Source organism: Onychomys torridus, chromosome 21, assembly GCF_903995425.1.
Source record: "Onychomys torridus chromosome 21, mOncTor1.1, whole genome shotgun sequence".
Classification (NCBI taxonomy): domain Eukaryota; kingdom Metazoa; phylum Chordata; class Mammalia; order Rodentia; family Cricetidae; genus Onychomys; species Onychomys torridus.
Genome location: NC_050463.1, coordinates 29,450,605 through 29,467,073, shown reverse-complemented (window position 1 = coordinate 29,467,073; position 16,469 = coordinate 29,450,605). Strand labels below are relative to the sequence as shown.

General features: G+C 44.1%; 1 protein-coding gene across 1 annotated transcript in view; it reads right to left on the bottom strand.

The window, feature by feature from the left end:
• Positions 1 to 14,450, bottom strand: part of Srd5a2 (steroid 5 alpha-reductase 2) — a 37,568-nt gene extending 23,118 nt beyond the window's left edge. Inside the window, exon 1 of the mRNA XM_036170360.1 lies at positions 14,170 to 14,450. Coding sequence (XP_036026253.1) covers positions 14,170 to 14,450 — 281 coding nt within the window. The remainder of the gene's footprint in view (positions 1 to 14,169) is intronic.
• Between the last annotated feature and the right edge of the window lie 2,019 nt (positions 14,451 to 16,469).

The following is a 16,469-nucleotide window of genomic DNA, read 5'->3' as shown; positions in this document are numbered from 1 at the left end:
TTCTCATATGTCACAGTTGAAAATTCATCGTTCATCATTCGAAGTACTAGGAAGATCTCAAATTGAAAGAAAAAAAATAATTTAAAGGGATGCCAATGCACTATAATATGTAATTCCTGGGGCTGAGAAGATGGCACTGTGGGTACAAGGGTTGGCCACACAGACATTAAAACATGAGTCAAATCCCCCAGCGCTCACATAAAAGCAGAATGCTGTAGCTTCAGAGTTTGTAATCCTAGCACTCCTACAAGGAAAGGGTGTTAGGATCCTGCCCTCACCCCTGCTATATGCGAAGCTCAGGGTCTTGCGTCTTATGTCACCAGGGGCACTGGCAACTACATGGTCATGCAATCTGTGCCTTAAAAAGCCGGGCGCGGACCCCACCCTCTCTCTGTGTTCCCTCTCTGCTCTGTGCTCTGCTCCTCTCTCCGCTTCCCTCCCCTGCCAGGCCTACCTCTACCCTCTTTCTCTCCCCCCCCCCCCGCCCTGCACCTTTCCCTCCTAATAAAGCTCCAAAAACTAACATTGGGTTCTGTTGTGACCGTGACCTTCCCACGCAGTAACCAGCGCTGCCACCAACCAATGCCGTTTACCTATCAGATAGAAGACAGGAATGGAAGAATTTTAGACTGTTGTATAAAGAAGAAAAACAACAGAGACCCTGTCTCAAACAAGGTAAGAAGGCAAGGACCAATACCCAAGCTGGTCCTCTGACTTCTACATAAGCGACATTAACGTGCACATATCTGCAGCATTCACACACAGGAATGCACACACACACACACACACACACACACACACACACACACACACATACAAAAAAAAAAACTCAAAAATAAACTTTTTTCAAGAAAAATGACTCCATGGTTGTGCTGGATAGTGTTATTTCATCTCCACACAACCAAAAGTCATCTGAGAAGAGGGGACCTCGATTAAGAAAATGCCTCCATAAGATGGGGCTGTAGGCAAGCCTGGAGTGCATTTTCTTAATTAGTGATTGATGGCAGAGGGCCCAGTCCATCACTGGGCTAGTGGTCCTGGGTTCTATAAGAAAGTGGGCTGAACAAGCCATGAGGAGCAAGCCAGTAAGCAGCACCCCTCCACAGCCTCTTCCTCAGTTCCTGCTTCCAGGTTCCTGGCATGTTTGAGTTCTTATCCTGACTCCCTTTGACGATGACAGTGATATGGAAGTGTAAGGCAAATAAAGCCTTTCCTCCCCAAGTTGTTTCGGTCATGGTGTTTTGTCGCAGCAGTAATTACCCTGACTAAGACAGTGGTTGTGCACAATGGCAGCTCTTGCAGAGGATTTAGGTTTAATTCATAGAAACCACATGTAGATTCACAACCACCTGTAACTCCAGTTCTAAGGGATCAGATTCCCTCTTCTGGCTTCTGCAGGCACAACACGTGCAAGTGGTGTACAGACATCCATACAGGCAAAATACACATGCATATAAAATAAAAAATTTTAAATATGCTAACAGGGATACAGAGAAAAGAGAATTGCAGAGAATTTGTTTTCACTGTTGATGAGAGTGCAAAGTGGAGAAGCCACTCTGGAAATACATATGAAAGATCCTTTAAAAAAAAACTGAACATAGAACTATCCTATGATCCATCTACATCATTCTTGGGAATATAGTCGGAGGAGCACTACATCACAGACTGCAACCCAAAGATAGCTGCTTACCTATGTTTGTTGCAGCCCTGTTCACAATAGTCACTGCTGAACCAGCCTCGGCCTCTGTTGATGATGAGTGAATTTTTAAAATGTGGCCCATTATGGTCACAACGGAGTTTTGTTCAGCCACAAAGAAGAATGGGATCAGGGCACTTGCAGGAAAACAATGGAAGTGAAGATGATAAAACATTAAACAGAAGAAAAAGACTCAAAACGACAAATTATGACATCTCTCATACGTGGATCCTAGATTTCATGTAGATACATGCAATCCGTACACACACAAATGTACATGTATACATGATGTGAGGGTGGAAAGACTGTGGGGAAGAAAGAGCTGGAAGGAGGTGGTGAGGGGAAGAAAGGGATTGAACATGGTCAAAGGACATGATATAAATGAATGAGAGGTCTTTATGAAGCTTGCCAACATGCACACTGAACATACCAATCAAAAAAAAAAAAAAAAAACTACAAAAAAGAAATATCCCAGGGTTCAGTTGCCCTAATAAAAGGGCATAGCCTTCAGAGATGGACCCACTTCAGTGTAGCTACTTTATACATCGATCTCCATTCCATTGTTTACTTGGACAAAAACAGAATAAGGAAAAGCATATTGAAATTTTTATGGCTTTGTTGAGTGAAAGTTTTGGGCCTGTCTGTCATCAGCGTTGCTAGTATCTCACACTCTATATTCTCTACTCTGGAGCCCTGTAATTTCATTGCCACCCACAGCAACATGAGGTACAGGACTCATGGAAAGGAAGTCATCAATCTTCCAGCATCTGTAGCCTTCCACAAGTTTAGAGACACACAAGATAGGGCCCAAAGGTCCTTGCTCATCAAGTGTAAGAATGGATGAAGAAATAGAATTAAGGGGCTGGAGAGATTTCTTAATGGTTAAAAGCACTTGCTGTTTTTCCAGAGGACTCAATATAGGTTCCCTGCACCACATCAGGTGGTTCATGACTGCCTACCTATAACTCCAGCTCCAGAAGATCTGCTGCCATCTTGTGGATATGGTACACACACACACACACACACACACACACACACACACACACACACAATTTTTTTAGAGAAAGAAGAGGATTACAATGGAACATAATAGATACCCTGGGAAAAACTGACACTCAATTTAGAAATACAAACAATAGCTGGGCAGTGGTGGCACATGCCTTTAATCCCAGCACTCAGGAGGCAGAGGCAGGTGGATCGCTGAGTTCAAGGCCACCCTGGTCTACAAAGAAAGCTCCAGGACAGTCATGGCTATATAGAGAAACCTTGCTTCAAGAAAAAAAGAAAGGAAGGAAGGAAGGAAAGAAGAGGAAATATAAACAATGGGCTTAGATATGTCATGAGTATAAGCAGAGACGACACAAACCCACAAATCAGCTAGTACTGAAAATAGTCAAATTAGCAAAGATGAATTATAAACCCCATTGGAGATACTTCTGCTTCCAGTAAATATGGAGTAATGGGAACTGGATTTATCCTTCAGCCTGAATTATGCAAGACAAATTATATGAAAAAATTAACATTAGAAAATTAAAGACAGTGTCTTCAATTCTTTTCCTGCTCCTGTGATAAAATACTCTCTCAAAAGCACCTTAATGGAGGAGGAGTTTGCTGAGCTCTTGGTTCCAGGTCACAAGGCATTTGAGCAAGGAAACCACAGTGACAGCTAGCAATAAGTGTACGCATGCTAGTGCTCAGATTATTTTCTTCACTTATATAGTCCATAGTGCACTGCCCAGGGAATAGTGCTACCAACTAGGAGCAGATCTTCCATCTCAATGAAGGTAATCGAGATAACCCTCCACTGACATGATCATGGCCCATCTCCCAGGTGATCCTCCATCTTTTTTAGTTGACAATGAACACTAACCGTCACATACAGAGATCTCTGAGAAACAAGGAACAAAACATATGAACTTTGTAACTAACCCAGATCGCTGTCTTGGGATATTTATAGGCTGACGTTCAAGGAAGGGGGATTCTAAGCTAAAGCTACAGGATTCTTGAGTCATGAGATTGAGACATGCATAATGGTCATTATAGAGTACTGAAGAGAGAGAGACATGGAGTGCTGAAGAGGGACTTCTTCAAGTATTCAGTGATGCTAACTGGTGAATTTGTGTAAGAAAAGAATCACCCAAAGACTAAGAACAGTACCCAGAACTTACATATGACCAGGAGTTGGGTCTATGTTCACCAGCCAAATAGAACACTCACGATCCATGAGACACTGGTAGAATACTCATAAAGACCTTATTTTAGAGAAGATTAATCAATCCTACCAGGGCCAGCACTCTTCTGGATTACACATAACACATGCAATCAAGACCTGAAAGGATTAAATTGTTTCCAAATAACTTTGTTGCATCCTAGAAGGAAGATCAATTATATTTATAGAAATGTAAAGATTCCTAACCTCAACACTCTAATTTCTTCTTTTGTTGTTGGATCTTTGGAGGCTGGGTCTTTCTATATATAAGCAGTCAATCCTGGCCTGGCTCTTCCTATGTAGCTGAGGCTGGCTCAAACCCATAATCCTCCTGCTTCAGTATCCCAAGTGGTAGGACAATGGTAATTTACCAACCCATCTGGCTTTAAGGAGCTACAGTTTCTGACCATCTAATGCATGCAAAAATGGGAGGAAATATTGCCCATAACTGAAATAATTATCAGCAAAGTGATTTAAAAAAAAATGGCATAGAAGAGCCACTAAGTGGCTCAGTGAGTTAAGGCACTTGCCACCAAGCCTGATGACGTGGGTCCCATCCCTGGGACCCATATGGTGGAGGAAAGAAACCACTCCCACAGGCTGTCCTCTGACTTACACGCACACATGCATACACCGAGAAAGACAGAAAACTAAAAAGAAATGGCACAGATATTAGAAAAGCAGACAAACATTAAAATCACCGTTGTAACTACATTCCATGTATTCTTAGAATTAAGCCAAGACATAAAAGATTTTCTAAAACTTCTAACTTCTATGCTTGAAAACTGCAGTTGGGAGGGAAAGGGTCTATTTGGCTTATAGTTTATAGTCCATCGAGGGAAGCCAAGGCAAGAACTCAAGGCAGCAGCCTGAAACAGAAAACCATGAAGGGATGCTGTTTACAGGCCTGCTTGCTCTGGCTTGCTCAGCTACATTTCTTTTGCAGTCCAGGCCGGTCCTGCCTAGATACGGCATTGCCCGCAGTGGGCTGGCCCCCCTTGCATCAGGTAACCATTAAGAAAAGGCGCCATAGACCAATCTGATGGAAGCAGTTCCTCAGTTGAGGATGCTTCTTCCCAGGTGACTCTAGTTTGTATCAAATTGACAAAACCTAGCTAGCACAATTATGAATGGTCCTGGTTGTAGAAGTGACCAGTGTGGTTGATATAGTGTGCACCCCAATAAACTTATCTGGGGGTCAGGGAACAGAACAGCCACTAGGTTAGGCAGAGAGGTCAGAGAGTGTTGACACACACCTTCAATCCCAGGTCTTGGGATCTCATGTCTTTGCTTGGGAAAGACACATACCTTTAATCCCAGGAAGTAATATTAATATGTCAGGAAGAAGAAAGGTATATGAGGTTTGAGGAGACAAGAACTCGCTCTCTTGAAGCTGAGGATTTCCTAGAAAGAAGACGTGGCTGGCTTGCCCTCTGATCTTTCAGTTTTTACTCCAATACCTGGCTCTGGGTTTTTTATTTAATAACACCTTTTAAGATTCATGTTACAGACCAGATTATTTTTTTTACTAGTAGCCCTGTATCTATGTAACATTTTTTTTCTTTTGGGGAATCTCCTTTGAACATTTTTCCTTGAGTTCAGAATTTAGGTTCTTCTCTCTCTGTCTCTCTCTCTCTCTCTCTCTCTCTCTCTCTCTCTCTCTCTCTCTGTGTGTGTGTGTGTGTGTGTGTCCTGCCCCCCAAAATGAATTGCTTTTCCAATCCCATTAAACATTACCAGATTATTTTTATAGAAAACTTGAAGAATTTTCAATGACACGTGGCCATACACACAGAATTTCAAAAAAAAAAATTTTTAAGGACTGTTTCAGGTATATTTAATACAAAACTGAATGAACGCTCTTAAAGTATACAATCTGATGTTTTAGGTGCACGCATATCCACAACACTGCATCACATCAAACAGAGCCATCACCACCAAGAGATCCTTCATGTCCTCTGTACCTTCAGCAAACCACAGGGTATCACTTAAGGCACCATATGCTATTTGGACCTTCTAAAAACAGAATAATAAGCTGGGCGGTGGTGGCGCATGCTTTTAATCCCAGCACTCAGGAGACAGAGCCATGCAGAGTTCTGTGAGTTCAAGGCCAGCCTGGTCTACATTGCAAGATCCAGGACAGGCACCAAAACTACACAGAGAAACCCTGTCTCAAAAAACAAACAAACAAAGAAATGGAATAATAAAGCATGAATTGTTTTTGGCTTGATTCTTTTTTCCCAGAATTATTTTATCCCTTTTCCATACTATAACATGTGCCAACATTCCATCCATTTTACTTCTTAATAATGGTCAATTATATATTTATACCACAGTTTATTGCTTTTACCTATTGATCAACATTTGTATCCTTTCCAGTTTAGAGCGACCATCAAAAGAGATACTGCAAATATTCCCACACAATCATTCTACAAACATGTGCTTTCACTGGGGCAGAGAATCAACTAGAAACAAAATATCATGAACCCAAGAGTATGTAAACACTCCTGAAAACTTTTTCAATGTTTAACTTTTTCAAAAACTATCAAAATATTTTCCAAAGAACTTACCATTTTACCTTTCAATCAGCAATGTATGAAAGCTACATATGGCTACATTCACTTTTAGCCCACTTAGTAGGTTCCTAACCATATCATCATTTAATTCCCATTTTTCTAGCTAGCTCATGATGAGAATCTTTTCATGTTCTTATTGGGCATTCAGCTATTTTCTTGGGTAAAACATGTACCCATGTAATTTTTCCATTTAAAAAAAATGTAAGGTATAAAGTCAATTACTAGAGGAGAAGAACATATTTTTAATAAGCAGCACTGGAACAACTGACTGCCCATAGGCAGAAGGACTTTTGATTCATATTCTAATGCTACAGATAGCAGTAACTGAGAGTGAATCATAGGCCTAAATACAAAACCCAAGACTGTACATCTTCTACGAGGAAGTACAAGAGAAAAGTACCCTTTTGACCGAAGGTTAGGCAAAGGCTTCTTAACTAAGACAACAAACATGCTTGGATAAATGGGAATTCTAGAGCAGCTAAATTGAATGCCCCTGTATAGCAAGAAATCCATGGGAGTCTGCTTAAGGAGTATTAGGGAGTTTATTAGGATATAAATTGAGAAGAACAACCCGCTAAACAAGATAAGGCAAAATCATCAGAGTCCTGGAAGGCTGATGGTCAGCCCCATGCTGCTTCTGCGGCCTAAGCCAGTCCACACTGTCCAAGTCCACAAGGGAGAGAAGACCGAGGCCCGTGAGCCACTCAGGTCTTAAGCTAGCCCCAAGGCCACACCCTGCTTTTCAGAAGATAAAGAATTAAAGACAAAGAAAAACTACAAGCTGAGAGAGAAATACTTGCTAACTGCCTACCTGACAAAATTTTTTGTGTTCAAAATAAATAAATAACCTTAAAATTTAATAAGAAGACAAATGAGGGACTGGAGAGATAGCTCAGCAGTTCAGAGCACAGACTGCTTGCTCTGCCAGAGGACCCAGGTTCAGTTCCCAGCACCCACGTAGCAGCACACAACTGTCTGTAATTCTGAGATCTGACACCAATGCCCACAAAATAGAAATAAACAATTTTTTTTTTAAAAGAAGACAACTGAATAGACTGCTATTTAGGTTTGCCCATTACATCTGTAAATTTAGGCAGGTAAAGAAGCCTCCCAGAGAGAAGCTCAGTCATCCATGTTGTTAAAAGAAAATGAGAGAAGCAGAGAGGCAGAGGCTTTCTACCAAAAAGGATCTTCAGACGGTTTATAGAAGAAAAAAAGAAGAAGAAAAGTACCCTGCTTTGTTCAAAGTATCCTGTTTTGTAATGAAGAGTCAGCCTGGGCAACCTGGATCAAATAGAATGGAACAATTTTGAAAATGGCCCAGAGCTTGACTTGAGGCTTTGGTAATAGGACCAGTCAGTAGATACAGATGATGTTCAGAATTAAAAAGTGGGAAGACAGTCCAAAACAGAGTGTATAGAGTGCAGGATGGTTCTAAGCCAGGAGTCACCAGATGGGGCCCCGTTTCATGACAGAGTATTACATTTCCACCCACAAATCCGGAGATGGACCGTCATTTGGGGAGCAGCTCAAGCACGTCCCACGGCCACTCCACTCCACCCACCCACCACGGCGCTACATGTACTTACTGAGGAATAGCACAAGCCAGAACAAGATGAGATGACCCATGTAAATCATTAACATAATACCCGGAACAGCCAGAGCCCAATAAATATTGACTTCCCCTCCCCCTTCTCCAAGCTTCCATAATCAAATGGAAGCAAATTGAACTGTTGGCCCCAATTCAGAGGTTTTTAAATTTTAGAGCTCCTGTGTTGGGCTAAAGTTCATTAGAGGCTTCTAGGTTGAGGACAGAAACTTCTGAAACAATTTGAGTCAGGCTGGCCCATTTCCTCCTCATGGGAGGAAAGGTGAATTACTCAATTGGCCAATGGGAGAACAGGATCTCCCAGTTCAGCCCTTCTATCTTCTCAGAGCTAACATGACCTGGCCAAACCCCGTTGCCCAGCCATGGGTGCTACTGCTGATAGTTTGAAGCTACGGTGTTCCCATGTGGTGCACCCAGCAGAGTAGTTCATTTTGTCTCCCATAAGACTAGGGACATTCAAGACTCCGGTAAAGATCAGGAGTTCAAACCTCACGCACCCCTCCTTTGTCACGTGACTTGGTACCCATCACCTCGCCACACATCTGGAACCCTGTTGGGTTGTTTTTGCTAGTTCATCTTCAGTGACCTAAGTTAGCTTTAACATGAGCAAGGAGCTGGCCCTTTCTGCGGTGTGTAAGAGCGAACTGGTCGGGAACCCCACCTCATGTTTACATCTTGGTAAACAACTATATAGTCCTTTGGATGTGCTTACAGATGTCATCTCTTTTAAAAGGAAAATGAGTGCTCTCTCCTGCAGGCATTCACGTAAAGGGCCAGGAGCCTGGGAATCCTCAGAAAACGATGTTTTCTATCAAGTCTCTAAATAAATATAGCACACACTTTCTAAAACACACCCCATGATTTGCTATAGAACTTAACCAAACTTGACTATAGAATTAGCAGGACACTGAATGTAAACCTATGTCCCTCGTTGTTTTCTTAGGGCTTACTAAACTGTTGCCCCAAGGCCAATCTGGACCACTACCTGTTTTTGTAAACCTAGTTTTATTGGGACATAAGAGCACACACTCATTTGCTTACATAATATCTACCGCAGCTGCTTTTGGCTACATCCCAAACAGGGGGCCATTGATTGCAACAAAGAGACCAAATGGCTGCAAAACCTAAAATAAATATGATCTGACTTTCAAGTTTGCTGTGGCCAGGAATGGTGACACACACCAGTCATTATAGCACTCAAGAAGCTAAGGCAGGAGAATAGTGAGTTCAGGCGTGGGTCACCTTAACATTCTGTCTTCTAAAAACAAAAAAGTCTCCTGACTCTCATTCTAAAAATTCTTTCAATGAATGTGAATAGGTAAAAATTACATATTATGAATGTCCTCAACACATAACCACAAGTATGTTGCTTATCTCGTAATAATCTGGAAGAACAGAGATCTGCCCATTGTCACCAATGTAGACATTAATCATCACTGGTTAATTCTCAGCCAGTGAATTGTCTCAGTGAGCCTTAGTGATCCCGTTCCTGAATATGAGACATCTGCACCTCCAGGATGACAACTGACCCACCAACAGGGGCCAGGAGGACTTAGGTCAAAACCTCATTTTGCTGTTCACCGGCTCAACCTCTGGTGCATGGCTTCTGCAAAATGGAGAAGTTGGAAAGGAGAGGAAAGGAGTTGTGAAAATTGGATAGAGTCTTCTTAGACTCAATTTTAACCCATGTGCAAAGGGCCTTTGGGAAACTGAGGCATGGCATCAGAATAAGGTCATTGAGTACAGTGGTGTAGTCATGGCTTCTTGCAGGGAATGATGCCCAGCCTGAATCCCAAATGATAAAGAAGAATTTGTGCTGCTGGAGAGTCAGTGGAGAAAGCAACAAGAAGTTTATTAAAGCTGATCTCTTACTTAGCTGGTTCAGAAATAGTTTAGCATCTCTTAGAATTCCAAAGACTCCAATATGTGAATCTCACAACCCAATACCTTCTAACCTGTTTTCGCTTCGGTTTGGGTTGGGTTTTTGGTTTTTGTTAGTTTGCTTTGTTTTGGGGGACAGGAGTCTGCCTCTGCAGCCCTGACTGGCCTGAAATTCACCATGGAGACCAGACCATGATGGTCTCAAACACACATAGATCTTCCTGCCTCTGTCTCCCAAATGCTAAGCTTAAAGGCATGCACTACCATATCCAGCTCCTTCTAACCTTTTGAGGGGAAAAATGGGTTTTTTTAAGTTACTTTATGATTATTGAGGTCACTTGCAAATCTTTAAGAAGATACCATCAATGACAGGTCCTTAAGTATACTGATGGCTACAATGTAGGAGACCAAGTATTGTCTTGGGACAGAGAATATCAAAAAAGAATTTGGACAAATAGCCATTCCAGGGCTGGAGTGGAGGTCAGCAAGAGGTGAGATAGCTCTGCCTACAGTCAACGTGGTAGTTGGGTTAGGTCGCATGCTTACCCAGCAGTCATTTCCAGTTGGCTGAACATTCACCACAATAGACTCTGAAAAAAGGACAGTGGTACGAGTTGACCTGGCCACGCGACATCAGCGATAATGACTCCTAAGGGATTGCCAGCATCCCCACAATGCCGTCTGTTGTTGACGGTCTAGTTCATTCCTAAAAAAATTTTAGTTGAGTGCTATCTGTGTATACTAACACTTTGCTCTGAGAGCACAGGGTGTAAAGAAATGATACAAGAGAAAAGAACAGCTTGTCCTTGTGGAACATATTCTAGTGTGTTATCCTTGTGCAAAAGGAAGTAGACTGAGCTTTAACGCCCACCCCATAGAACGAATAGCTTCTGCAATGAACAGTCTGCAGTGGACACTTGGCAAAAGAATTTGGACCAAACCTGTGCCTTTCATCTTCCTAATAACTAGTTCCCCCCCTCCATCTTATCCTCTGTTGTAGCAAGACAACCTGATGCTGCTTACTTAATTATTCTTGTTTTCAAGCCAGTGAATCCTAAATCCTCCAGGAATGCTTGTACCAGGAACCTAAAGGATGTTCACAGAGTTATAATCACTTCTGAAATTCTTATTCTTTTTCTCTTTTTTCTCAGCACTGGGATTTGAATTCAGAACTTCACAAATTCTAAGCAAGTGCCCACGACTAAGCTAGCTTCTGAAATGGATTTAGATACCAAAAAAATACACACTACCTTTTCACCTAACCTATCTATAAAAAAAGAAGTCAAAAAAAAGTCAAATTAATTGTATAACTATCAGTGAGTAGATAGCTTTTACATGAGGTTAAATCCAAAGCAGCCACTGAGAAGGTATGTTCTAAGAGTGTGCAATAATGTTAATAAAATGTTAGCAGACCTCGCAGAGGAATCAGTAAGTAAAAATGCTTGTACCACAAGCCTGACACCCTGAGTCTGGATCTTGAGAACCCACATAAAAGGCCAATGTAGTAGTATCTGTAATCCCAAACCCCCACCTTAAGATGGAGGCAGAGACAGAATGCTCACAAGTTCTTGGCCCAAGTAGCCTGGAGTATGCATTGCAACACACACACACACACACACACACACACACACACACACACACACACACATTAATATTTGAAAGCCTCAAAATGTTAATCAGGTAGAACAAAAAAATCATACATTCAATATAGGAAGCATGTGTGAAAATCTGTTAACACCTATAAAGGATGGCAGACATATTTTATACATGAATGACATACATATTAAAATTATATTTCTATTCTTTCAAATTCCAGTTTTTACTTCAGCAAACATCCATTATCTTGTGTGACTAAAACAATAATAGTGTTATGCCTACAACTTTGAAAAAGCAAGAACAAACCTATCACTGTGGCCAGAGCCCAATATGGGAATCCAAACTGCCCAGGTATCTATCAACTTAGAGTCATCAAACTGCTGTGTCACTGGGGCAACTTACTAAACAGTCTGCTGTTCATTTCAACTGCCCATCTGCAAAATGGATGTGATCACCGTCCCTGCCTAGCCAGTTGGTGTAAGGATCAGTGTCTACATCATGTGGAGTGTTTGGTGCAGAGTCTAAAATCTAGAAAGCACCCACAAACAAAAACACAGGAAGTACTCAGGGGTCTCAAAGGAAGAGGTGAAACATGGTGGAAAGGTCCACAGGTATCATATCCTGGTGACTGAGAGAGAAGTAACTAACTCAGAGCTGTGTTGTCAGGGGGACACATTTCTCTCGGACAGATTCAATTCCCAAACTTTGTACTAACACATTTAAAGTTTCTCTGAAGATGATGGACAACATGTACATATTTGTTTTATGGGCAATTACTTCCTCGTTTGTTTTAAAGGGCACTGGTTATATTTTGTTGCACAAAATGCCTTTAGGGTTTTAAAAAAAAATTCTAAAAACTATGTTTATAGGATTACCAGAAAACATTCATCATTTTTCTATATGAAATGGCCTCATAAAAATACTGTTTATAGCCAGGCTATGGTGGCACGTGCCTTTAATCTCAGAACTCAAGAGGCAGAGACAGAGGGAATCTTCTTTGTGAGTTCCAGGCCAGTCAGGGAGACGTAAAACTCTGACTCAAAAAAAAAAAAAAAAAAAAAAAAAAAAAGTGGGGAGATTGATGTTGACAGTAGTACACTTGAAAATAATAAATGTCCACACAATCGTATTTTCTTGACAAATATCTATTCCCAAACAAGTAAAAACAAACACTTGTCTTTTATCTCCCGCACCCAGCATCCTTCTTTCTGTACATCTATATAAAATTAAGTGATAATTACCCTGGGATCTTGTCCACAACAGGCTCTTGGACAAATATTCATGTATTACTACTTGCCAATACTTATCTTTTTTAAATAATTAACATTGAAATGATTAACTGTTAACACTGCATGATTACTAAATCTCGACCAATAAAGAAGACTCCTCAGGAGTTAAGAAAGGATAGGTTGAAATTTGTATGTCTGGCCCCTCCTTTTCTGGAAATGAGGTGTTCCTGGAGAGGAAATCCTGTCTTAGGCTCCCAGAGACTTATTTTTTAATCTAACTTCTTATCTAAATTGATTTGATCTCCTGATCTGAAGAATTCTCGGCTCAGAGCCGTACAGGCAGCCTTTGGCAGCCTTTCCCTTCCCATGGTCCCTGCTATTTACCTGCGTGGAGTATCTACCTGTTTTTAAAGGTGGGGGCAGGACGAGGGAAAGTGGGGGGAGGGGGAGGCTGGAACTGAAGGTATTTCATGGGAACTCTGCCAGCTACCTGCTGTGTCGCCTTCCTTCTGGTGCACAATCTTTGTCAGCCTCGGTTTCTTTGACTGTACAGTGGGTATATCAGGGACCGTCTCACAGGTTTACAGTGAAGCCAAACAAGACAGCAGGTGTAAACGGGCATAGCAGGCACTTCAACAGCCCACCCCTTCCCTCTGGTAGTCTCTGTTGGGGGCTACACAGTCCCTGGACACACCGTTGCTCTTGATCACCTTCCTGTCTCTCCTCCCACACAAGAAAGGCAAAATTCTGATCTCCGAATTTTTCATTTACAACAGTTGCGCTCTCCATTTTAGCCAGATTTGACTCGCTCACCTTTTAAGTCCTGGAGGACCTGGGAAGGCAGTGAGCTCAGCTTCTCTGGGGTGAGGTCTAAGCAGAAACCCCATCGTATCCTGTTCTAGTCTATGAAGTTCAAGTTGGACTCTGCCTTCCTCTCCAATCACACAAAGACTAAACTGATAGACAGAAGAACTTCGGAGAGTTCCAGAGATATCGCCTCCCAAAATCCCTGAACCAATCTAACCGGGCCCTATAACAAAAAGAAGAACTCTCGAGACGGAGCAGGCACTAGGCAAGGCGCATGGTTGAAGAGGGAAGCGCCCTGGCCACTAACTCCTGCCCAAACTCAGTTCCCCAGCTCTCCCAACCCACTCTCGCCTCTGCCACCTCCTCTCCAGCGCTGCCGCAGAGGGAAGGTTTGGAGCAGCAGAGGTGATCCCAACTCTGGGAGTCCAGCCTTTAGCCGGGGCTCGCCTGGGCACTCCAAACCCGCCTCATTCCCAGCTCCACCCCGCTGAGCACGCTGCCTGTCGGACATTTGTTCCTGCGCTGGAGCCCAGCAGGGCACGGCGCTCTGCAGAGAAAACGCTAACCTGTGGAAGTAATGTGAGGAGAAGAGACCCAGCAGCAGGTTCCCGGGCTGTCCGAAGAGGGAGCGGGGCTGCCAAGCGAGCATCCCTACTGACACGGCAAAAGAGGGAAGCTCCTGTAGGAACCAGGCGACGCGTGCTGGCAGGCGGGCATATCTCGACGACAGGCTCTGACTGTGTTTCCCGTACCTGCTGGGTGTCCCTGAGTACAGGACCAGGGTCCCCATGGTAGCCAAAGTGGCGCTACCTGCTAACACCAGGCCCTGGTGGCACACGACCGTCATCTCGCCCGTGTTCACAGCTGGTGGCTGCTGCCCGCGTGGCGGAGAGCGCGGCCCCTTTATGGAGCATCAGACGCCACCCTGCGTCCACCCTTCGGACCTGGGTTCCTCCCCGCTCTACCCCCCTCCGGCGTGCCTCCCACCTTGGCGCAGCCCGCCCTGGCTCTTCTTAGGAGCAACCAATGCCTATTTCGCCCAGCTGGCTCTTTGGTTTGCAGCTGGGGTACCAAAGCTCCTGTAGAGTCAAAAAGTGTTTGGGGAGTGGGGGGTTGGGGGGAAGAGGTTTCCTCCGCCGGTGCCCGATGCAGTCTGTCTGCATCGATTTCAGTCAGCTTCTCTCCTCCCTAGGATGACTTGCTCCTCACCCATCAACTTCTGCAACTTCTGGGATCAAGCAACGCAGACCCAAGCGCTGATGCTTTCCATCACTTTACGCAGGCCCTCAGCGCTGCAGCCAGGCAGTGCGCACTACAGATCGCCCCGGCCAGGGTGTTTCTTCCCTCCCCTCAGTTTCTACCAACTACGGGTCCTTCCTTAGACCCCAGACTTGGCATTCCGGTGCTTCGAACCCCTACCATTCCCTCTGTGCTGGGACCTCCTCTCCTTTGTCACTGGGCATCGGTGCTAGCTCTGCCTCACCACAACCCTCCCTCCACCCCTCAGGCAGGTGCCAGCCTCGAGGGGTAGCGCCCTAATTCTTCCGTGGCTTCCCTTCGCAGCTCCTCGCGGGGGGTCTCAGGGCCGTCCGCCTTAGCGAGGAGTAAGTCCCTCAGATGCTCTAGTTTGTCCTACTGCAGCGGTCCTGAGAATGCGCACACACCCTACCCCGCCCTCAGGTTCCTCCCGAAGCTGGCTCACACTCTGCCTAAAGTTTCTGGCTTCTCTCTTCTGAGTTGGGCTCCACAGGGTGATATAAGGATGTTCTCTGGACTGCCCAGCCTTCGCCCTCGGGGGCCCGGGTTCTTTTCCGCTTAGGTTTTCCTATAGTGGTATTTGCTCCGCCCAGCCGTTGACCCCTTATAAGGAGCAGGGTGAAGGGGCATGTGACCCCAGGCGGACCGTGGGGCCAGACCGGACTGGAGAAACTTACCACTCATGACATTTTCCTTTTCTCACCCTTCCCTCAACCTCCAGACATCCCGCCCCACTCGCGTTCTCTACCTTTTCCTTGCTTCCACACCCAGCTTTTCTTGGCCGCTTTTTCTCCTTCTCTTCCCTCCCTCCTCCCCGCCCCCCACCCCGCCCGCCCTCTATTTTGGCCTGACCTTCTCTTCCCACCTGCTGTTTCCCTCAGTCCCCCATCTTCTGGTCTCAACCATCTTTGATTACTTTGTACCTGTTTCCCACTCTGGTCCCTGCTTGGAGCACCATTCACCTGGCTTTCTCCTTTTCTCTCCTCACTAATTTGGGCCTTTCTCTCCCCTTAATTCCAGCTCACTGACTGTAGAATCAATCTCACTTCCCCCTCCACAGCCAGTCCTGGGACTAGCCAAAAGGATGCACACCCCCAGTCTGCTCCAGGTTAGGCATGTTTCATGTGACAGATGGGGATGCTTTAGTGATAAAGGACATCCTCTTCTTGCTGACCAAGAAGTAGTAATATCTCCCAATTGCATTAAAAATAAAATAGTAACCATGTTTGTTTGAAAATGATCAGCACACAGGAAACGATCAGACTGACCGGAGGACTATGGTGATTTGAATAGAAATGGTCCCCATAGGTCCATAGGGAGTGGCACTATTAGGAGGTGTGGCCTTACTGGAGGAAGTGAGTCACTGGGGACTGGCTTTGAGGTCTTCCTGCTGACTGTGGATCTAGATATAGAACTCCCAACTATCTCTCCAGGACCATATCTGCCTACAAGCCACCATGATGACAATAGACTAAACCTCTGAACTGTAAGCCAATCCTAATTAAATGTTTTCCTTTATAAGAGTTGCCGTGATCATGGTGTCTCTTCACAGTAATAGAACCCTAACTAAGATAAGCACTTTCCATTGAATAACCAGGTGTTGAAATCT